Source organism: Panthera pardus, unplaced genomic scaffold, assembly GCF_024362965.1.
Source record: "Panthera pardus isolate Hobbes unplaced genomic scaffold, ASM2436296v1 HiC_scaffold_6, whole genome shotgun sequence".
Classification (NCBI taxonomy): Eukaryota; Metazoa; Chordata; class Mammalia; order Carnivora; family Felidae; genus Panthera; species Panthera pardus.
The window spans coordinates 17,247,207-17,271,245 of record NW_026526991.1 but is presented as its reverse complement, the minus strand read 5'-3'; the positions used below and the strand labels follow the sequence as shown (position 1 = coordinate 17,271,245).

General features: G+C 38.5%; 2 protein-coding genes across 5 annotated transcripts in view; one reads left to right on the top strand and one right to left on the bottom strand.

Moving 5' to 3' along the window:
* SLC41A2 (solute carrier family 41 member 2) overlaps window positions 1–24,039 on the bottom strand; it is a 125,332-nt gene that overhangs the window by 26,751 nt on the left and 74,542 nt on the right. For all 4 annotated transcript variants that reach the window (XM_019446650.2, XM_019446648.2, XM_053894639.1 and 1 more), the window contains 3 exons: window positions 18,526–18,605; window positions 14,713–14,844; window positions 12,525–12,673 (listed from right to left, as the gene is read on the bottom strand). In XM_019446650.2, coding sequence (XP_019302195.1) covers window positions 12,525–12,673; window positions 14,713–14,844; window positions 18,526–18,605 — 361 coding nt within the window. The remainder of the gene's footprint in view (window positions 1–12,524; window positions 12,674–14,712; window positions 14,845–18,525; window positions 18,606–24,039) is intronic.
* LOC109265444 (40S ribosomal protein S11-like) lies at window positions 3,674–4,261 on the top strand. Its single transcript, XM_019446651.2, has one exon. It carries the CDS (start codon window positions 3,677–3,679, stop codon window positions 4,181–4,183), a length of 507 nt encoding a protein of 168 aa, XP_019302196.2. The 5' UTR covers window positions 3,674–3,676; the 3' UTR covers window positions 4,184–4,261.

Sequence of the window (24,039 nt, the reverse complement as noted above, 5' to 3'; positions counted from 1 at the left end):
ATATATATATATAACCACACCATTTAATAAGGCCTACTATGTGCCACACATTTAAACATTATTACTACTATACAATGAGGAGTCATTATCCTCATCTTACAGGCAAGAACAATGAGACCCCTAAGGAATTAAGCAACTTGCCTAGGGCTGAGCCAATTAACTCTCTCAGTTATTGGGTAGTTATCCTGGGATTCCAGTTATGGGCAGGTTGCCACCACATGGCTACATTCTTCCTTACTGAGAATGACTCCAAGCAATTACTGGGGTATCAGAATCATGGTAGGGACTCTTGATGCTAGATTCCATAGGTCTTGATCCTATCACTGATCCCCTAAGAGACTCATTACTCCAGTAATCCACAGCTACTAGTGATGATGGTAATAAAATAGTAAAATCGTAATAGCACCTTTCATAGATTATCTCGTTTCATCCTTATAACAACAGCCAACAAGGTGGGTCTATTCTTAGCCACTTTTTATAGATGAGAAAACACAGTCCCTGAGAGGTTACCGTGCTTAAGCTGACACAGGTACAAGTGGTGAATACCAGAGCCCAAGCCCTTACATACTATGCTCCCTGCATCGGATGAATGAAATGTTATCAGATCTCACAAGTTTGCTGCAAGGGGAACAAATTTTGAAAATCATCATTTTGTAAAACAAAATAAACTCGTCAGTCCGGTCTTCAAGATCCTTCACGATCTTGCCACAATCTGTTAATTTTCAACCTTCTTTTCCATCACTTCTTTACATAAGCCCCTATGCTCCATAAATTTTCTTACTATTTTCTGTAAATGCCCTGACTTTTCTCATTTACCTAATGCTATTTCCTTTTGCTGAAATGGCATTTTCTATGGATTCCACAAAACAAAATTTTATCCATTATAAATCTTCCTCCCCATGAAGGGAAAAACTCCCACTACTGAACTCCCATAGTGCTTTGTGCTTCTCTCAGGACATTTGTTTTCTTGACTGGATTCCTACCTGACTTCAGTAGACAAAGATTCTATGTAAACTCTGTGCAATGAATGCCCTTCTGAGGCAAAATGCCAGGCTGGAAGGACTATGAGGATGGAACAAAATAGAGACAAAAGGCAGCTTTAAGTCTTCAGAAACTGCCATCCTAAGAACCATGTACCTCTAGGAGCACAACAAAGTGTCAAACTTATTCTTGTAAAACATAGTGGTTAGGAGTACAGACTATAGACTCCATCTTGCTGTGTGGCCTCGGAGAAGTCAGTCAACTTCTCTCTATGTCATCTGCCTCATCTGTGAATGGGAACAGCCTAACGTAGGTCATGGAGTTGTAGCGAGTACTCAGCAAGTTCATATATGTAAGGTGCCTAACAGTGAATGGCTCATAATAAATGCCATACACTGTTTGCTATCACCACTTTTGAAACTCTTATATATATTGAAAAAGTGGCTGAGATTACCAAACCCCAAGAAAGGAACTGTCAGAGATGGGAAACTTTCAGAATATATAATTTAGGTGATGAGGTGATGAACTGGCCTATATATACCATTACGCTCTTCCTCTAAAAAAATCCAGAAGAAATATAACTGAACACTATAATATAAGTCAAATTATGGCAGAGAGAAATGCCAGACTTCCGGGTTAAAAAAAAAAAAAAAAAAAGACCCATTAAAAATAAGCTATTTTTTGAAAAAAAAAGTTAGCAGACTTGGAATACAATTTTTCAAGAAAACAACATTTTTTGTATTGCTTTGGTTCTCTGGCTAACCTATAAAAGCCAATTTAACTTAATATTACTTTAGCAGCAATTATTGATTTCCATATTAATAGACTGTTGTAGTTAGCAGATTATTTTTTTTTTTAACGTTTATTTATTTTTGAGACAGAGAGAGACAGAGCATGAACGGGGGAGGGGCAGAGAGAGAGGGAGACACAGAACCGGAAGCAGGCTCCAGGCTCCGAGCCATCAGCCCAGAGCCCGACGCGGGGCTCGAACTCACGGATCGTGAGATTGTGACCTGAGCTGAAGTCGGATGCTTAACCCGCTGAGCCACCCAGGCGCCCCCAGATTATTTTAATATTAGCATATACATTACTAAATATATACAACAATGCTTTGTAACAAATCATCTTTTCTGTAGAAGTGGGAATTCACAAAATCAAACATCATGAATGCAGGAGGGGATCTGAGTGATAGCTAGGGTCACTATGCTTCCTCATTTGCCCAGAAGTGATGGTCATTCTAATTATCAATAGCTCCCTTTCACTCTCCAAAGTGTCCTAGTTTGGACTAAAATTAAATGGTTACCTTAGTGTTAGTATCTTCACTGTAATGTTACAAGTGAAAAAACTAAGCCACACAGCAGTGCTGTGACTTAGCTAAAGTCACAATACAGGAAGGGGCCAGAAATACTTACTCCAGGGAGCCCGGGGGTCTCAGTTGGTTAAGTGTCCCATCCGACTCTTGGTTTTGGCTCAGGTCGTGGTCTCACAGTTCTTGAGTTCAAGCCCTGCACTGGGCTCTGCGCTGACAGTATGGAGCCGGCTTGGGATTCTCTCCCTCTCTCTGACCCTCCCCCCCCAACATAAAATAAACAAACTTAGAAAAAAAGAAAGAAATACTTATTCCTAGTCCAGGAGTCTTCCCGTCACAACGCACGCACTTATCAGTAGCAGGATAATGGTGATGACTGTGACGGGCAGGATTTGGGGTGTCAACAGTGCACATGCCATAAGCCTACGTGAATGAGGCTCTCCCCATCCCAGAGGGACTTTACAGCATCAGGGGCTGAGGATGGAGAGGTTTCGAGATCTTTGCTTGTGTGCCCTAAGCTTGGCTTCTTTCCCTTTTCACTGTACCCCTTGTGGCTTCTCATCTCCCCACCCCTGCTACTGAGATGGGAGAGATTATGGGGGAACAAGGAATTTAGTTTTGGACACTTCACGTTTGAGAGATCTTTCAACATATAACTGGAGATGTAGAAAAGGAGTCCAGACTAGAGACGTCAATATGAGAGCAAGCAATGCAAGGATGCTATCTAAAGCTTAGGCCACTCATCAGAAGGGCAAGAAGGGAATTGTGTGGTAAAGAACAGGCGTCAAAATGAAGGTGTCTCCAATAATGAGAGGAAGGAAAAGTGATGCCTCTGACAATAATACGATACACTGCAGCTACTACCATTTTTGGAAACTTACTATGTCCCAGAAATTCCACCAAGTAATTTATATACATTAACTTAGCTCTCATCACTACCCTCTGAGTTAGGGGGAAAAAAATAAGGCCAGGAAGGTTACAAAACTTGATTAAAGTCACAAAATAAGTAGCAGAGCAGAAACTCTGACTCATGACTGACAGTGAACAGCTCCAATCTCTCTACAGTATTGCTCATATTGGGATCTTATCTTCCCTCTTCTTTCCTTTGTCCTTTGTATGGGATGTATGTGATTACAGACAGCCTGCCTTATAAATATCCTTCTGTGAAAACATTAATTTTATGTCTTCAAAGTTAAGATGACACTAAATCACGTGAATGTGACTTCAGAACTAAGATGCGGCCAGTGCTTCTTTCAGTAAGTATCTAGACCATGTTTCTGTCCCAAGCATACTCTACTAGATAAGAAATGGAAGATATTTGTTTTTAATTTATACTATTTGTGTCGTGGCCACACTCATATTACAAACATATATTTCAAAATGACCATGAGCGCCTTTTTCCAGGCGGCCGGGAAGATGGCGGACATTCAGACTGAGCGTGCCTACCAAAAGCAGCCAACCATCTTTCAAAATAAGAAGAGGATTCTGCTTGGAGAAACTGGCAAGGAGAAACTCCCGCGATACTACAAAAACAGCGGTTTGGGCTTCAAGATGCCCAAGGAGGCCATTGAGGGCACCTATATTGACAAGAAATGCCCCTTTACTGGTAACGCCTCCATCCGAGGGCAGATTCTGTCTGGTGTGGTGACCACGATGAAGATGCAGAGGACCACTGTCATCCGCCGAGACTACCTCCATTATATCCGAAAGTACAACCGCTTTGAGAAACGCCACAAGAACATGTCCGTGCACCTGTCCCCCTGCTTCAGGGATGTCCAGATCGGCGACATTGTCACAGTGGGTGAGTGCCGGCCCTTGAGCAAGACTGTGCGCTTCAAAGTGCTCAAAGGCACAAAGGCCGCTGGCACCAACAAGCAATTCCAGAAGTTCTGAGACTAGACGTCTGTCCACACCCCCGAAGAAAATAAAGTTATTTTCCCAGTCAAAAAAAACAAAAAAAACAAAACAAAAAAAACCCCAAAATGACCATGAGCTAAAAAAACAAAAACAGAAACAAAAAAAAAAAAAACAAAACAAAAAGCCCCAAAATGACCATGAACTATTATTTATAAGACAGAAACACTTATTAGGAAATTCATTAATCAAGATCCTAATGACAAATTTTATTATGGGGGCATACATTTGTTCATTTAAGGTGGGTTTGGGATTTGCTGGGAACAATTTTTCTTGAGAATATGAACCCATGCGATTTGCACATAAGTGTAAAATTCAAAATCAAATACTGTCTACCAAAAGGTAGTAATAAAAACTAAGAAGGGGCGCCTGGCTGGCTCAGTCAGAGGAGCATGTGACTCTTGATCTCAGGGTTGTGAGTTCGAGCCCCACACTGGATGTGGAGATTACTAAAAACAAATAAAAAATAAAAAGTAGATAAACTTCAAAGAAAAAAAAAAACTAAGGGGACTCCATTTTTTTTAAATCATACTAATAAAAAGTGTAAGAATCATTATTTTGCTAAGAATAATTTCATATTTATCAATATTAATTGAAGTTTCTCATCAGCTACAATATATACTCTGATTCTCCTCTTCAAAAAAAAAAAAAAAAGGAAAGAAAAAGAAAAATCTAAGGGGCACCTAGCTGGCTCTGTCAGTGGAGCATGTGACTTTTGATTTTAGGACTGTGGGTTCGAGCCCCACCTTAGGTGTAGAGATTACTCAAAAATAAACTCATAAAAAGAAAAATCTACTGAGGCACTTTTAAAGAATGAAATCCAGGCGTTGGCAAAAAGTTTGATTCTGAAGTTACAGAGGAAGACTCTATTATCATAGGGAAGAAAGTCAGGCTTTTCTCTGTTTCATGCATTTAAGTCCAATCTCCCACAACAGAAAAGATGGTAAAGGCCAGGGTCAATGTCTTCTATTTCTTTTGTACAGCAACGAGCACAGTGCTTAGAAGACTACATGTGTTATGGATTTGGTATAATCCTGATACATATCATTCTAAATTTTACACATTGGGAACATGTTGTCATTACACCATTTAATGGAAATATTTTGTCTTCCCCATATGCAAAGACAGATACAGCCAGGAGCAAAGGTTTTCTACAATCAACTTTCACAATGAATTTCTCATGGAATTTGGTGCTGCTGAAATTTTTAGTCGAGTTCTTAATAACCTAATTTTCTGCCCAAAACAATCACTGCCTACAATAGGGAATTAAAAATTTCATTTAGAAATGGTTTTGATTTGGTGCACCTGGGAGGCTCAGTCAGTTAAGCATCCGACTTTGATTTCAGCTCAGGTCACGATCCCATGGTTTGTGAGATCAAACCGCACATCAGGCTCTGTGCTAACGGCATAGAGCCTGCTTGCGATCCTCTCTCTCCCTCTCTCTCTGCCCCTCCCCTGCTCACACTCTCTTTTTCTCTCTCAAAACAAATAAATAAACATTTAAAAAAATTTTTAAATGGTTTTGCTTCATAATTTACCAATTATATTAGCAAGCACTTTGTTGGAATTCAATAGGCATCTAGAAAATAAAAAAAGTCTTTTTTTCCCATTAAAATATTTTATAGCAAAAAAAAAATGTTAATATACTCTTATGGGCTTATCTTTTTGGCTCTTGGAGGGTATGTCATCCAAGCTTTATGCTTTTGTCTTTTTACAAAGGAGGCACAGTTAGGATTTCAAACACAAAGGGCAAGTAGTAGAGACTTTAAATAGGGAAACAAGCCACAATGTACTCTGTTCCTTCTTTGCTCAAGAAATTGCCAGTCTGCTTATTTGATTGATAGTTACTTTTGTACCTTCTTGGGTTTATTATGTTGTCAAAATACCACATCCTTGAAAGAGACTGTCTGTAGAGAATAAGGCAAACAAATGAATTAACAGACAGAAAATCCTGAAGAAGGCATCAGGATTCCCTTTGATGTATCTTGAAACGCCGAAAAGGTTCATCACAGCCTGGAATTCCATATTATGCTTTTCATTTCACAAATTCACAAGCTTTGAACAGTTAATGGAGCATCTGAATAAATAAGATGTGAAGCCGAGGAAATCACTGCTTAGGGAGAAAGACCCCAGTCATCTCTAAGTTTGTAGAAGAAAGTATATTTTGGTTCTATAAAATCAGAGTTGTGGGTTCCATGGGCTAATGTGACACAGATGAAAAATTACGTTCTAAAGCCCAAAACTACATCCTTAGCCACAGCTGGCAGTCTTATAAATGTTGGCTGATATCACAAAAGTTGTAACAAGCAGTACAGGATGGTTAGCTTGTGAAGAAAACTCAAAATGCAATATGGTCACTGGTGTACCAAATAAAATGCCTTTCACACATTACTCTGGCCTTGACACAGTCCAACTAACCCTGATTGCTCTCGGGCCCTGGGCAAGAACATGAGTAAGCGTATAATCCATCACAGCTACTGACTGGTTCAGTGGCCTTACTGCACACAACGAAAACACATTTGTTAGGTTCCTTTTAATTGCAAGACACATAATAAATACCTAAATAACGTAATTTGTGTAAGTAGATTTTTAAATTTAAAGAATAGTTTTGGGGCGCCTGGGTGGCTCAGTCAGTTAAGCATCTGACTCTTGCTTTCGGTTCAGGTCATGATCTCGTGGTTTGTGAGTTCAAGCCCCGCATCAGGCTCCATGCTGACAGTGTAGAGCCTGCTGGGGCTTCTCTCTCTGTCCCCTTCTCTCTCTGCCCCTCCCCTGCTCATGTGCTCTCTCTCTCTCAAAATAAATAAATAAACTTAAAAAAAAAAGTAAAGAATAATTTCAAAAAATGTAGTTAGAGTGTGCCAGAGGCAAAATAAAAGACACTTAATCATTCCAAGTCCCAAACGATTTCAAATTCAAATTGACGTTTCACTTTTCACTTGATATGAGAAATAGTCAGCTGCAGGACCAAAATTAGAAAGCTAATATGCTCTGAAAAAACTCTTGTGTTAACATCTGAAACTAAACCTTAACTTTTTAGAACTCTTTATTATGTAAAAGTTCAAATACATAGAAGAGAACAGTATAAATTAACCCACACCACTCCCATGGACCATCACTTGGCTTTATCAACGATCAACTCATGACCAATTCTGCTGTATCTATCTCCCCCTACCTTTTGTTTTCTCTCAATACCAAGTCATTGCATCTCTAAACACTTCGGTAAAACTTTATAATTCTGGCTGAACACTGATGGAAATTTGGGGGGTTTTGTGTTTTATTTTTCACTGCCTCTTATTTTCAATCCTCATGTCATTCAAAGAGAGAAAGCTGGTGTTTATTGATGGCAAGGAGAAGAAAATTGAGATGTTTCAGTTTTTCTGGCATTTCCAGGACTTAAATACAGTTGTAAACTTTTCTCCTCCCTCCAGTGAAGGAGGAGGCAGAGTTGGCAAGATATAGTCATTTTGTTTAACAAACATTAACTGAACACCAGGGATGGGGCTAGGTAAAAGGCATAAAAATGAATAAGCCAAAGATCCCTTCTCTATAAGGGGTGAAACACGCATAAACAGATAATGTCAATATAATGTGTCAGAACTAGAATAATGATATTCACGGGGTACTATGGGAACAGAATAAGGGCACTCAGGCCAGATTAGGGATTCAAGCAAGGCTTCCAGGAAGAGATGATATCTGAGTAAATGCAAATATACTGCAAATGATTGTTACTATGTCATTATAATAAGACCAGCACGAGGTTTCCTTCAAACAGATTTCCTTCATTTAATTGGTTGGGGAATTGGGTGGGGAGGGATAGAGGGGAAAGTTCATCAAAGAATATTAGGAAAAAAACCAAAACACCAGGAATTCAAAAACAACCACTATATAATGTCTCACGGGGAATACCATAGGGAAAGGCCGGTCTCTAGCCTCAAGGAGGTAGGGATACAGATGGGGAGAAATTAAACATGCATCAGAAAATCTTACTATAGCATATTCAATCAAAATATATAGTCTAGGGATGGGAAAAGTGGACTAAAATATTTGGGTGAGAGCTGGGACCTAAACCAAGGTTCTGAATATAAATTTAACCCAGATCAAAAAAGGGAAGCCAATCAAGTAAAGAAGAGTAAAAGGTAAGCCTTAAGTAGTCAAGGAGGCTTTGTCTTTAAAAAGTATTTACGGGGGTGCCTGGGTGGCTCAGTCGGTTAAGCGTCCGACTTTGACTCAGGTCACGATCTCATAGCTTGTGAATTCGAGCCCCGCCATCGGGCTCTGGGCTGATGGCACGGAGCCTGGAGCCTGCTTCCGATTCTGTGTCTCCCTCTCTCTCTGCCCCACTACCGTTCATGTTCTGTCTCTCTCTGTCTCAAAAATAAATAAACGTTAAAAAAAAAAAAAAGTATTTCTGGGGGTGACTGGGCAGTTCAGTCAGTTGGACGTCTGACTTTGGCTCAGGTCATGATCTCGCAGTTCACGAGTTCAAGCCCTGCGTTGGGCTCTGTGCTGACAGCTCAGAGCCTGGAACCAGCTTCAAATTCTGCGTCTCCCTCTCTCTCTGCCCCTCCTCTGCTAGTCTCTTTCTCTCTCTCTCAGAAATAAACATTTAAAAAATTTTTTAAATAAAAAAAAATAAAGTATTTCTTCCTTCTGTCCATCTCTGAATTGATTGAAGGAAGCAGGGGAAGGGCTTGTATCTGAACCTCAGTTTCCAAAGAGGTGTGTGCATATATGTATTTACATGTGTGTCACATATGTCGGCATCAGAACATGAAGATTTGATTTGAGCATTTACAATCTGGCTCTAAGCTATTCCACTGGAATAACACACAATGTCAGATGCATACAAAGATCTACTCTTGGGGGCGCCTGGGTGGTTCAGTCAGTTAAGTGTCTGACTTCAGCTGAGGACATGATCTCACGGTTCGTGAGTTCAAGCCGTGCACTGGGCTCTCTGCTATCAGCTCAGAGCCTGCCTCAGATCCTCTGTCTCCCTCTTTGCCCCTCTCCTGCTCACACTCTCTCTTTCTCTGCCCCTCCTCCACTTGTTCTGTCTCCCTCTGTCTCTCAAAATAAATCAACTTAAAAAAATCTACTCTGGCAGATATCTGATTCTTGGGGAGAAACCCATAAAAATGAAAGCTGTAAAAGATATATAAGAAAAGCCAATCAACGCTGTAAGATTATAAAAAACGTTTTCCGATTGTCATCAGAGGTCAATGCCTCACCACTTATAATTCTATTTTTAATAACAAGAGCACCAGCTAACACTCAAACAGCATCTGCTATGTTACAAGCTTCATATAATTCACTCATTTAATCTTCAAATTGAGTTTTGTTGTAGATACTCCTATTCCTCCCATGTTATAGAAGAGGTAACCAAGATTCAGAGAAATAAATATCAATCTTTCCTCCAGTTTTTCAACCTTCACCTGTAAGAATTTAAGTAGAGCTTAAAAAAAGACATGTAGGATTTCTCTGAGTACAGACTGAAATCTAGTATTTTTTTAAGTTCAGAAAAATTATTTCTATCCTTCACTGACCCAGGTGAAATGATGCGTGATAGTATGTTGGCACAGAGCCATAAACATAAATGTAAAATCAATCCATGAGGCTAAGAGGTAGAGTTGCAAATAGAAACATGCTCTAAAAATGCCATGTTTATCAATAGACCAAAGAACAATCTCTGAATATTTCCCACCGGATTGAAGAATGCATCTTTTTCACAATACTTACACAGAGATAAATGACCGTATCATTTACAGTGATAAAGGTAGCCCGTGGTAAAAAAGCATTTGAAATAACTTTTGTCCCTACTGAGCAGTAGAAAAATATTACTCCCCAGGTAGAGCTTTTTCTTCTAAACTCTGAAAGCACTTTATAGGTAGCTATCCCCAGCATTTGTATATCATATTACAATATAATTATTTGTTCATGTAGCAGTCTTCCCTCCAGACTTCTAGTCCTGGAGGATAGGGTGTGAATTTATTCATCCTGGGATTTAAAACCCATCTCTGTATCTAGTAGAATAAAGGTTTATTGGGTGAATAAATGAATGAATGATTCAAGAGGTGACTTTTGATAAACTCTCAGGCACTACACAGCATTATAGAAAAGTTTAAAATATCAATTAAGTCATAAGGGTGTTTGTGATTTTAAAAATAGATTCCAGCCTCCCATGCCTCGCATTTAAGGCCTTTCTACATGAGCCTTAATCTACTTTCTTAACCTTATCTCATCTACTCTCTTCCTAGTTATATCCTGGGCATAAATTACTTTGTCTCTCTTTTTTTAGTGTTTATTTATTTTTGAGAGACAGAGATAGAGAGTGAGCAGGGGAGGTACAGAGAGAGAAGGAGACAGAATTCCAAGCAGGCTGTGGGCTGCCAGCACAGAGCCCGATGTGGGACTCGAACTCATGAACAACAAGATCATGACCTAAGCTGGAACCAAGAGTTGGACACTTAACCAACTGAGCCACCCAGGCGCCCCAAGAATTACTTTCTCTTTCTGACATGAGCTCTGTGCTTTCTCATCTCTACACTTTAACTCAGTAATCTCCAAAAGTTTTAGATTATTTAGCCCTAGTATAAAATACCCCAGCATACTTATTTAATACTGTGCTGATATATTATGTTTGTAATAAAACAATTATAAAAACACATGAAAATAGACATTATAAGCAAATACGGAAAGATATATAAATAGAAGTTTTAATTTTTTCATCCTGGACACAGCAGATTGTTTTAGATGTACTTCACTTTGAAAGTCACTGATTTATATGAAAAGAACAAATCTCATAGAGGTTTTTTGAGAATTAAGTGAATCAGTACATGTAATACACTTAGAACAATACTGGTCATGAAGGCCCAATGTAAATGTTATCTCTTCAAAGAATTATTTGAATGCACTTCTTATGAGGTTAGGATTTCTCACTGTAGAAGGCACTAACCCTACAGAGTTTGGCAAAGAGCTGAGCCTAAGAAGCCAAAATAAAGTAGAAACATTGGAAAGATTGGGTTTATGGAAAATGATGCAAAGGAAAAAAGGTAATTATTAACCTCAAGAAAAATAAAGTACACAAAAAGCAAATATAATCATACTACACTATCTGGCTCTATAGTACATATTTCCATAGGCCTAATCAGACAAACACGGACGGCAAATTTAACAAAAAGAACTGTGATATAACTATACGGAAAAGACGGAGTGTTAACACAGCCCCTGAAATCCACAGTTTTTATTAGCAAAAGTCTAAAGTTCAGGCATGTTACTTTAAAACTTGCAGATATCTATCAGAAGAAACAGCTAAAATATTTCAGTGATTATCTCTGAGGAATGTGATTGGAAAGGTAGAACACTTTAGTACTATTTAATTTTTAAATTTTGTGCATGTATTATATCGATCACAGATCTTGAAAATGAAGTCAATTTTCTTAAATTTTAAAATAACCTCCCACAGAAAGATGGCAAGTTGAATACATATGTTCAACTCTACCCTCTCCAGATACCTCAGTGACACAACAGAGAAAAGATGCAGAAAGGCACAGAGATATTCCAGAAAGAAGAGAGAAAAAGATAAAGAAATAGAGAATAAGAAAAGATCAGAAATTTAATGCAAGCGTTGTAGGAATCAAATCATAAGACGCCAGGAAAAGAGAATGGAGAAAATGATGAAAAAAAAAAATCAAGTAAATAATTCATAAATTTTTCCTAGAACTGAAGAACATGAAGTATTAGACTGAAAGGGTCAAATAACATCCAACAAAACGGACAAAGGACTTCCAAACCAGGGCACATCAACGTGAAATTGAAAAGCATTAGGAAAAAAGAGAAGATCTTGCAAGCTTCTAGGGAGATGAAAAGAAGTTATGTATAATGAGATCAGCAGTGAGAAAAGCACCTGTTGTTCTTCTCATGGTAACAGAAGTTAAAAGGCACTGAAGCAAAGCCTTCCAAATTCTAAAAGAAATAATTTTATAGTCACTCAACCTATTCATGTAAAAGCATTTTACAAATTGCAAAGGTTCTTAGGCACTCTCAGACATCTATCAGAAGACGTGTTCATACAACATTAGAGAATCTAAAAAAAAGGGAAAGCCATGGAATTCAGGAAACAGGAAATCCGAAGGTTCTATTTATCAAGTCATATTAAAAGTGATCATGAGCTTACCGGTTTTAGGAAGATGAAATCCATATGAAGGCTGTCAGTTGCTTTTTGGAATGTTAACATATTTCATGTGCTTTTAGATTTGCATAGCTATGCTTTTACAGCATTCTGAACATAAAAGAGATTATAAGAGGTTTCAACTCTTACCTGTAGCACAGCAGCAAATAAGTACACTACTATGAAGATGACAGTTAAGGACGTGTGACCACTTTTCATCAAATGAATAGTGTAGAGGAAAATTAAATGTCCGGGAATCACTAAAAGCAGTAAAACTTGAGCAGACTTATTATTCACTCCTGTAATAGAAAATATAAGAGTTAAAACAAAGTCATATTTTGGTTAATAACAGGTCAGTTATTAACATTTAAGGACTACTTTCTACTTACTATACTGACTAGCACTGCATAAAATTCTGTTGCTGGGGCACCTGGTTGGCTCAGCCAGTTAAGTGCCCAGCTCTCGATTTTGGCTCAGGTCATGATCTCATAGTGGGTCATGAGATCAAGCCCCACGTCAGCATCTCCTTACCCTCCCAACACTCCCTCCCCCACTGGGCATGCAGCCTCTTTGAGATTCTCTTTCTCCCTGTCCCACTGCCCCTTCCCTGCCTATAAGCACCCATGCACATGCAAGCATGCTCTTTCTCAAAATATAACAAATAAATCTACTCCTGAAATCATTGTTTCACTATATGCTAACTAATTTGGATGTAAATTTTAAATAAAAAAATAATAAAAAATATATATATATAAAATAAAAAATTCTGTTGCTAGCAAAACATTTCAACTTTTCACAATTCACTTAATTCTTTGAAATTCTTACTGTATGTTATAGGCTAATTAAATGACAGGAAATTGATAAAAGCTTGCTATGAAGAACACTGGCCAGACTTTAATGTCTATCATACTAATAGAGGGAAGACAAAAGAAAACACATAAAGTTCCTAAAGCATAGGAATGTTCTGGTTTTTTTGTTTTTTTTTTTTTGTTTTTTGTTTTTTGTTTTTTAACGTTTATTTATTTTTGAGACAGAGAGAGACAGAGCATGAACGGGGGAGGGTCAGAGAGAGGGAGACACAGAATCTGAAACAGGCTCCAGGCTCTGAGCTGTCAGCACAGAGCCCGACGCGGGGCTTGAACTCACGGACTGCGAGATCATGACCTGAGCCGAAGTCGGCCGCTTAACCGACTGAGCCACCCAGGCGCCCCTTTGGTTTTTTTTTAAACGTTTATTCATTTTGAGAGAGAGTGAGCCAGCAAGCAGGGGAGGTGCAGAAAGAGGGAGAGAGGGACAGAGGGAGAGACGGAGAGAGAGAGAGAGAGAGAGAGAGAGACAGAGAGAGAGAGAGAGAGAGAGAGAGAGAGAGAGAGAGAGAGAGAGACTCCCAAGCAGGCTCTGCACTTAAACCACAGAGCGCGAAGCAGGGCTCAAACCCACAACTGTGAGATCATGATCTGGGCCGAAAGCAAGAGTCAGGTGCTTCACTGACGACAGCCACTCAGGGGCCCCAGGAATGTTTTAATTTTACTTTTCCTTTAGAGTTCTTTCACTGATATTTTACTGAGCATTTCTCATCCCCGTTCAAAAGTCAAGAATAACCTTTATTTTGATCAAAAAAGAAGTGACAGGAATTGTGAGATTTAATATAGTGGTCTTAGTTTTTTGGTACTCACTGCCCGGGTGACATAAACAGGGCACTGTTCCTTGTGACAGAAGTTATCCCTCTCCTTCTCTTTGGGATCAAATGCTTACATTTAGAAAGGCCAAAAGGATTAATACAGTAAAGACAGTACATCCGTCTCTCTAGATCACCTAGATCTAGATAAGGTTCCTCTTTCTTTACTCATGAACAAGGTATCCCAGAGAAAAGAATGAAAGACAAAAAGTATACAAAGTTCCTCAGCAGCTGCAGACTTGATACAAATAACTTTTTGTTCACTGAGATTTAATTTTTTTTTTTTAATGTTTATTTTTGAGACAGAGAGAGAGCATGAACGAGGGAGGGTCAGAGAGAGAGGGAGACACAGAATCTGAAGCAGGTTCCAGGCTCTGAGCTGTCAGCACAGAGCCCGACGCGGGGCTCGAACTCATGGACTGTGAGATCATGACCTGAGCTGAAGTCGGTCGCTTAACCGACTGAGCCACCCAGGCGCCCCTGTTTACTGAGATTTAATGAACACAATCTATTCTACTTACAATCTATTCAGGTCTCAGAAAAAAAAAAAAAAAAGTCATGCAAAACTCTGACAAAATAGGTATTCAGCAACTGTTGCCTGCCTATGTGCTCAGAGCAGAATTATTCCTGATATAAGATGCAAAACTCCAAAGCACATACCTGGACCAAAAAAAGTTCGAAATGGGTAGTAACAACCTTTGGGTTCCTCAGGCAATTCTCCAGGAATGCTATGTAAATGGAGGTAGGTAGAAATCCTGCTAGCCTGAATGGCCACCAAATTACCACCAATACCTGAAACATAAGGAAAAACAAAGCAGTTATCTTTCTATTTTAAGCAACTTGCATAAATTCAACTAAAGGCAGGCCTTCTTTGTGTTATGTGCTGGGCAATAAAACAAGCAAAAAGAATTTCTTCTGAAATGTTGATTTATTTAATGTTGAAGTAGATATTCCAAAGGCGTAAAGTCATTATTAGGAAAGACTCTTGCATTACTTTTTCAAATCTGACTCACCGACTGAAAGCAGACCAGACTGAATAATTGTTTTAAATTACTATCACGGCCAAGGTATAAAGCTAGGCAGCAAGATATTTAATGCTTACCTCCTTAATGAAAGGAAAAATAAGCTTTTTTTTTTTTTTTTTTTTTTTTTTTTTTTTTTTTTCAAATAGACAAGGCTTGGTACTTTTCTGCTCAGGTTCATAAAGAAATTGGTAGAAGAGACTGAAAAAAATACTCCAGAAAGTAATCTTGTAACCTAGATTATTCTCTCAAATACTTTACAGACATGCTCTACAGGAAACATTAAAGGGATTTCTCTTGGCAAAAGGAACATAAATCCAGATGGAAATCTGGAACTACACAAAGGAAAGAAGGATGCTAGAAATGTAAAATATATCAGAAAATAGAAAAGATATTTTCTCATTTTTAATCTCTTCAAAAAAACATCTGACCATTTAAAGCAAAAATAATAACAATGTATATACAAGGTTTATAACAAAGTAGAATGTATGACAAAAAGAACACGTAAGAAAGAAGAGTGAAAATCCAAGTATACTGATGCAAAGTTCTTATCCTTTATGTAAATGGACTAAATTATTATTTGACAGTGCTCTGTGATAAAGATATACATTATAATACCTAGAGCAGTAGTTTGCAAAATATGGTCTGGGGTCTGAAGGAAGGTTAATTCTAGAAATTCTAACCCCTTGCTAGCACAAGTCCCAGAGGGAAAGATTCACAGTACACATTAGCATGATAAAGATCTTTAAGAAATCCTGTAGTGAAGAAATCTATTTGACCTAATGCTTCCCAAACTGAATGGACAACAAAAACTCACTTTTCAAGTTATACTTATTAATATCTCATAGAACTAGTATTCTTGTGATATATATGCACACACACATACACACATACTCTAAAGTTTATTCATTTATTTTGAGAGAGAGAGAAAGCACGAGTCAGGGAGGTGCAGAGGGAGAGAGAGAGAATCCGAAGCAGGCTCAACATGGTCAGCATGGAGCCCAATGCAGAGCTCGAACCCACGAACTGTGAGATCATGACCTGAGCTGAAGTCGGACGCTTAACCGACCGAGCCACTCAGGCGCCCCTGAAATATATTTTACAAAATGCTACTAAATGCTGGGAGATGTGTTAAAAGATGTCCTAAGCAAAATATCAACACTGATATGCCTTACTTTAAACAAAGTGTGTATTCTTGTATCTAATAAAACAGATAAATTAGCAATTATTTTGAGGGGGAAAAATCACAGGCTTTGGAATCAAGGAGATCTGGGTCTAAATGCTGAGTTACCACTTACTAGATATAAGATGCTGGACAAATTACTTTCTTATTGGGAGGATTAAATGATAGGAACGTGCATAAAAGACCTGCAAGTTACCCGGTACACAGTAGGTACTCAGTAGTTAGTAAATGATGATGGTCATGATACATAGGGGTCCTTCAAACAGCACATCCTCTAACACATTTAAAATGAAATTCAATTCTCAAAAGTTCCACTTTTTTGAGGACCATGGAATTAATCTTCTCTATCAATGTCTTTAAAGAGTGGAATTTAACATAAAGTGAGCTCCTTGTGATACGCAGCTAAGAGATTTACTTACTGGGATACAAAAAAAAAAAAAAAAAAGATTGTGTTGCCATGTAATATGATGGCTTCCAAGAAGAGCACTTCAATGAAGCTCTAAAATTATTTCTTTTGTAAAGTGAAATAACAGAAATACTGATTAAAGTGAAATAACAGAAGTACTGATTAACACCTTACTCATGACGGTATTGTTGTAATTTACATTTTTCACTGAAATGTTGGACAATACAGCTCTAATGGCATTAGTGGGTAAAACTTATGCTAGTGACCTCATCAACTAATATTCACTGAATAGGATTGGAACAGGTGGAAGAAAAGCAGTAATCATTCCAAGCAGTGGAAATTAGATCTTTGTGGGGCCCCCAAATAGGAATCCAGTTAGAAAGATAAAGGAAAAAGTTGTACGCAGCCAAGAGCATATAGAGGGCCTTGAAAAGCAAAGCAGAAGAATTCAAACTTGATTTGACAGGTAGGAGGAAACCACTGATACGTTCATCATCTTAAGTCTGATGTAATAAAAACAATGTTTAAGGATGACTAGTCTGTTAGTGACATTTAATTGGCACTGAATAGGGAGTGGGTCAGGAAAGCTACTTTGTTACTTCAATGATGGCTGAAGTGAGATACTAGCAGACTACAATGCTGAGACTGTTGTCGTATAAATAAGTGAAGAAGTGAATTACGTTAATGGGCGAATAGACAAGGTTTGGTCATGTCTATTCAAAGAGGATGAAGGGCCAGGTTGATGGTGCCATGATTTTAAGGGTGGATGATGGGGAGGAGTGTGGCACTAGGAAAATTGGGAAGGGGATCTAGAGGGGAAATTTCTTTCTTTTTTGTTTTTTAATGTTTATTCATTTTTGAGAGACAGAGAGAGACAGAGCATGAGTGGGGAAGGGACAGAGAGCGGGAGACACAGAATCTGAAACAGGCTCCAGGCTCTGAGCTGTCAGCACAGAGCCCGACTTGGGGCTCGAACTCACAAGCTGTGAGATCATGACCTGAGCCGAAGTCAGACGCTCAACCGACTGAGCCACCCAGGCACCCCAAGGGGAAATTTCTTTACAGACATTTTATAACTACACAGAAATGTAAATGTTCAGTTGAAATTTTAGATATGAAGTTAGATTTTGGAGAACTTGCCTTCATAGAACATATTTTCTTACACATAAATATAAAAAGCAGTTTATATTAAATGTGTAGCATATCCTATGACAGGTTTTCTCTCAGGTAAAATTACTTTTTAAGTTATATTGGTGTAGGTTATACTAAAATCCAATTTAATGAGCCAGCCCAAAAGTCAGTATAACTGGATTAAAATTATTTTATTAAATGGAATACATACAAGAAACCCTGTGAACCTAAGTATTACAGTTCCCACTTTATAGGTAAGAAAAAAAAAAAAAAAAAAAACATAAGGCAGATTTTAAAGGGATCCGCAGAGGAGTGATAGATGTTAATGGACTGCATTGACTTAAGCAATGCTTACACCTAGCTAACTCTAATTTATCCATAAAAATTGACAGAAGCAGCAACAAAACAGGACAGAGCACATAACCCAAAGCCAGTGATAATCCAGAACTGAAATGTCATATGTTGCTACATTAACCTCAAAAATCAGGTATGCCTGATTCTCAAGCTAAGATCAAGTGGTAAGAGTAAAAAAACAGCTTTTTTCAAAAATGTGTTGTGCATACTGAGAACAGGGAACATCATTTCTACCACAGATACCACCCTGGGCTTGGAGAGAGAATGGAAGGGAAGGGAAGATACACCTCTTAAAATCTGAACCCTAAGATTCCCACTAGTGCCTAAGAGTATATAATGATTTGTTGCCATCGTGAAACAGTGTATCTCATTCTTACCATTAATAACCGGTGTGTAAACAACAATCCCCACCAAGTTTGGATCAGATACAGTTGTGTCCAGAATAAGGCCCCCAATGCTGGAAGAAAATCACACAGTTTAGGGAAGAGAAAAGAAAACACACTAATTTAAAGCTGCTCTTTACATACAAACACCTCTACTTTTAAAAGTAAACATTTCAGACATTTAAAAAACAATAAAAAGGAAAAATATTCCAAGTAAAAATCAATGTCAACAGTGAAATGTTGAAAATAAAACATGGCATGAGCAGTAGCCCTCTGTTTCCGTTCTCATTCTGATCTCCAAGATGTGTTCCTTGTAAAAAGGAAAAGAACATAGGGGCACCTGGGTGGCTCAGTCGGGTAAGCGTCCGACTTCGGCTCAGGTCTAACCTCACTGTTGGTGAGTTCGAGCCCTGCATCTGGCTCCGTGCTGATAGAGCCTGGAGCCCTCTTCAGATTGTGTCTCCCCCGTTCTCTCTGTGACCCTCTCCTGCTCACACACTGTCTCTGTCTCTCTCTCAAAAATAAATAAAAACATGAAAAAATAAAAAAAAACATAAATAAAAAGGAAAAGAATATGCTTTAAGTGCTTTAAAATGTCTGGAAGGATATATAAGAAATTATTAACAGTGTCCATCTCTGGGTGGAGGGGCAGACAAAAGACTGATGATTATTTAATATCCTTCTGTATTTGTTAATTTTTTAAAACCATGTGTATTTATTGCTCTTATAATTTAAAAAATAGGGTTTTTTGTTTTGTTTTTTTAAGTAAGCTCTAAACCAAACACAGGGCTTTCACTCATGACTCTGACCCCACCATCAAGAGTTGCATGCTCTAGGGGCACCTGGTGGCTCAGTCGGTTAGGCATCCGACTTTGGGTCAGGTCATGATCTGGCAGTTCGTGGGTTTGAGCCCTGCATCAGGCTCTGTGTTGATAGCTCAGAGCCTGGAGCCTGTTTCCGATTCTATATCTCCCTCTCACTCTGTTCCTCCCCTGCTTGTGCTCTGTCTCTCTCTATCAAAAATAAATAAACATTAAAAAAAATAAAATTAAATAAAATTAAAAAAAAATAGATTAAAAAAAAAAGAGTTGCATGCTCTACCAACTGAGCCAGTCAGGCGCCCCTAAAATCTAGTTTTTAAAAGAATATTTCTTCATTTATGAAATTAACAAAGCATTAAATGGATCATTTTTATGGTGTTAAAACTATATATATATATACATATAAATAATCTTATCACTGGTAAATTGAAATAATGAGCTGTAGCATAGAAAGGGCTGATTTTCAGAATGGAGGTCTGGAAAAATAACATATAGCTACATAGAAGCAGGCCTTCAACTTCAATGTCTCAATGGAGCTCTGAGGGTTTTTTTTAAGTTTCAAGACCATTACTAATTGGTTAACTTCAGTTTCTTGGTCTAAGCCCTATAAAACATTAACAGTCCCAATACTCCATGGGGTCGTACTGCCTAAAATTTCTAGGAAAATTCAATCTACATTACACAAAAATAAACTACATGTTATCAGAGAATGGAATTGATTGTCAAAATATCAGATCAAAATATTCTTACCACTACTTGACAGCTAACATTAGGAATTTATTAAATCTTTATTAATTTTTTAGTAAAATAGATGAATTGTGGCTTAATATGCCTAAATTACTAGAATTTCCCATTAAAAGTTACACCATAGGGGCACCTGGGTGGCTCAGTTGGTTAAGCGTCTGACTCTTGTTTTCAGCTCAGGTCACGATCTCACGGTTTCGTGGGTTTGAGCCCCACATCAACACGTTGGGCTCTTTGCTGGAAGCACTGAGCCTGCTTGGGATTCTCTTTCCCTCTCTCTCTGCCCCTCCCCCACTTGTGCTATCTCTGTCTCTCTCAAAATAAATAAATAAACTAAAAAAATTTTTTTAAAATTAAAGTTACACTGTAAAGTCCAAAAATAGTCATCCTTAGCAGTATTTTCATATTTTAAGCTCTAATTTAAAATATATATATATATTTCATAGAACTAATTATGTATTAAAGAATAAATCTCTGTGCCAAAACACATAGGTTCATGCTGTGACTGTAACATGAATATTTGCTAAAACACATTTAAAATGTTTTTATGGGGGCGCCTGGGTGGCTCAGTCGGTGAAGCGGCCGACTTCGGCTCAGGTCATGATCTCGTGGTCTGTGGGTTCGAGCCCCGCATCGGGCTCTGTGCTGACAGCTCGGAGCCCGGAGCCTGTTTCAGATTCTGTGTCTCCCTTTCTCTCTGACCCTCCCCTGTTCATGCTCTGTCTCTCCCTATCTCAAAAATAAATAAAACGTTAAAAAAAAATTTTTTTTAATAAAAAATAAAAAATAAAATAAAATAAAATGTTTTTATAACCCAGATAACAAAATATAGAAAAATTAGAAAATACAAACAAGAAGAAAATAAAAATCAACTATCATGACATCATTCAGAGTTATACTGTTAGTATGTTGGTAGCTAGACTCCCAGACATTTTTAAACACTTAGATTTTTAAAAATGAAAACCCACATTGCAAAAGTAGTTCTCTCTTCACTTTTATCAAATTTTGATTTTATCCAATAAACACATGTCCATTATTTAAAAAGTGAGAGTGCCGCAAAGCCTATTACATAGCCCCTGGCCCCTGCCCCCAGAATCTGTTCTGCACCAGTAAATTTTTTTTCAAGTTCTGTAGCTGTTTCCTCTGGCATTTAATTCCGTATTTCCAGATAGTATGTTTATACTGTGATTTCTTGATTTTAATTTTAGACACTTACCTAATGACCTCCACTATGACGGATGAGGATTTAGTCTCACTTGCCCTTCTCTCTCCAACTAAGACCATTCATAAACCCCTTCCTCCCGGTATCCTGCCAACTTGGTTCTGTAGTTCTGGGTGGAGTATTTAGGGTTTACTTTATTGTGACAATGGAATCATTATTCACAGCAGGACCACCAAGTGTCATTGGATTTCCCCACTGTTACTTGTTGCTCTGTCCCATATTTTTCCTAATTTTTAAGGTACTTACTACTAATTCAGCCTCAAATTTCTAACAAAGTTAATGAAGTGCCTCTGATAAGTCAAAGTCACCTGGCAACCAATCAATTCTGCTTTTTTTTTCTTAGAGACATTCCTCCTTGAGCCCACTGTCCTCCTGCCAACCTGGACGGTTGCCTCTAGGCCTGATACACAGCTGTCAAACTGAACTTCAATCTCCCACACTGGGTCTTTGAAAAAAGTCCCAACATTTCATAGGACCCTATTGCCTGAATCTTCCAGGAAAAAAGCAATCTACATCAGAGAAAAATGAACCACATGGTCTCATGGAATGGGTTTCCTCATGCCCATGTCATCTTCCTTGATTTATTTCTTCATTTTGATAGACTGTATCTTCTACCAGCTTTCATATGAAAGGGTACATAGGAAGCAAAGTTTTTGAGATCCTACATGACTGAAAATTGTTGGATGCCACTCTTCCATTTGCCTGATACTGCAACCATACTTTGTGTTCAAAATAATCTCCCTTCAGAATTTTCTGGAAGGAATCACTTCCGGTGTTGCTACTGGACATCATTCAGATTCCCAATGCTTTATATGTAACTTGTCTTTTCTCTCCAGGAGATTTTGGGATTTATAGTAAATTTATGATTTGGGGCCCTCCTCGTATTCACTGTGCTTGGTCCTCAGTGGGCCATTTCAATCTGGAGGCCCGTGGTCTTCAGTCCTGGGGAATTTTCTTGCACTATTTCCTTGAGAATCTCTTCTTATTATTTACCTCCAGTTGCCCGCCTCTTTGTTTTCTGTTCTATTTTCCAGAACACTTCTTCAGCTCTGTCTTCTAACTTTTCTACTCAGGTTTTTGTTTGCTTATTTGTTTCTGCTCTTTACATATATTCTTCGTTCCCAAGAGCTCTTCCTGCTTTTCCAAATCCTCCTTATTAGAACATTCTGTTCTTACATTATGGATGCCATCGATTCTCCTATTGCTTTAAGGGCACTGATGAGAGTTTTTGAGGTCTTTCAACTATCCCTGCACTTTCTTTGAGTGCCATTTTTCTGGTCTCTGTCTTTCATGTTAGAAGCCTCAATCAAATGTCTGGTGATCCTTTTACTGTCTGCTCCTCTGTAAAGGGCACTGCAGAGCACACTCGTCAGCAGGTGAGCCTCGTGAAGAATGGTCAGGCAGCTCTTTCACTCAAGGACCCACAAGGGTCAGTAACCACCGGGTGTTTCTCTGGCTCTCTGGTGCTGATGAGTTACCCCAGGAGGGAATTATTCTAATTTTTTTTGCCTGGGGGTATAGGCTTGACTACCAGCATTCCATGAGCAAAGAAAAAGAAGTGGGATAGGGTTTTCACTGCTGGGCATCTAGATTTTCACTTAATCCTACTTTCCATACAGTGCTTAATCCACACCCTCACTTGTGCAGGTGTTGCTGAATCCACAGCTTCTCTGATTTAGTCTCTCCAGAGTTAATTCTTGTCTTTTGCCAAGGTGGGAGGGGGCAGTCACTTGGGTGGTCAAGCTGGAGAAGGGCTTTGAGGGTCTAATTGTCTCTCACATAAATTTTCAACCAATCTTCTCCATTTCAGCTTTGAGAAGTACTTAGTGCCTCCAATTTCTCCACGTTTCTGGGTTTCTGAGGCTTAGATCAGCTCGCTTCCTATGGGTGTCCCCTCACCCTGCTGGAGGTTAGGCTTTAGCCTTTTCCATTCTGGCAGTTCAGCTAAAAGTCATCCATCTGATTCCTATTTTACTAATTTTGTTGAATCTCTCACCTGCTGTCCTCTCTGCTCCCCTTCTGCTTTTGTGGTTTTACAGCTTTTCTGTTCTATTACTGTCATTTTAGTAGTTTCAGGAAGGAAGACAGTAAATGCGTGTCAATATACCATGCTTAACAGGAAATTCATACCCTTTTCTAGCTGGCTCTTTTCACCAAAGGCATAATGAACATCTTTCCATGTTAACAGAAACGTTGCAGTGTTATTTTTAGCAGCGAATATTCCATTTCGTGACTATACCATAATTTATTTGATCACTACCTGGTTGCTGAGACCTCTAAGGTGGTCTCTCTCTTCTTTTGTTATTGAAAGTTCCTCTGTGATGAGGACCCGTACAACTTAATCATTTGCAAATATCCTTAATTATATCCCTATGTTCTGCCAAAGTCCTAGAAGGAGAAGTAGTCAAATGGTACGTCCATTTCTAAGGCTGTCTGATACTTATGTGAGCAACTTACTGTTAAAAATAAATAATGTCAGGCTAACACACACACACACACACACACACACACACACACACACACACACACCACTAAACCTTACTCGTCAGTCTGGTAAGGATTTGATTGGAGAAAAGTTTGAAACTGGTAGCGAAATGAGGTATGTCTACTCATTCCAAGAACTCCTGTGACTAATAGCTCTATTACATGTGATAATAAAGATGTGAGTATATAAAATGCCTGAACCAAGAAATGATGTTTTAATGTATACACAGATGCAGG

Coding starts and splice junctions, on each gene's coding strand:
- LOC109265444 (XM_019446651.2), top strand. CDS start 3,677: ATGAGCGCCTTTTTCCAGGCGGCCGGGAAGATGGCGGACATTCAGACT.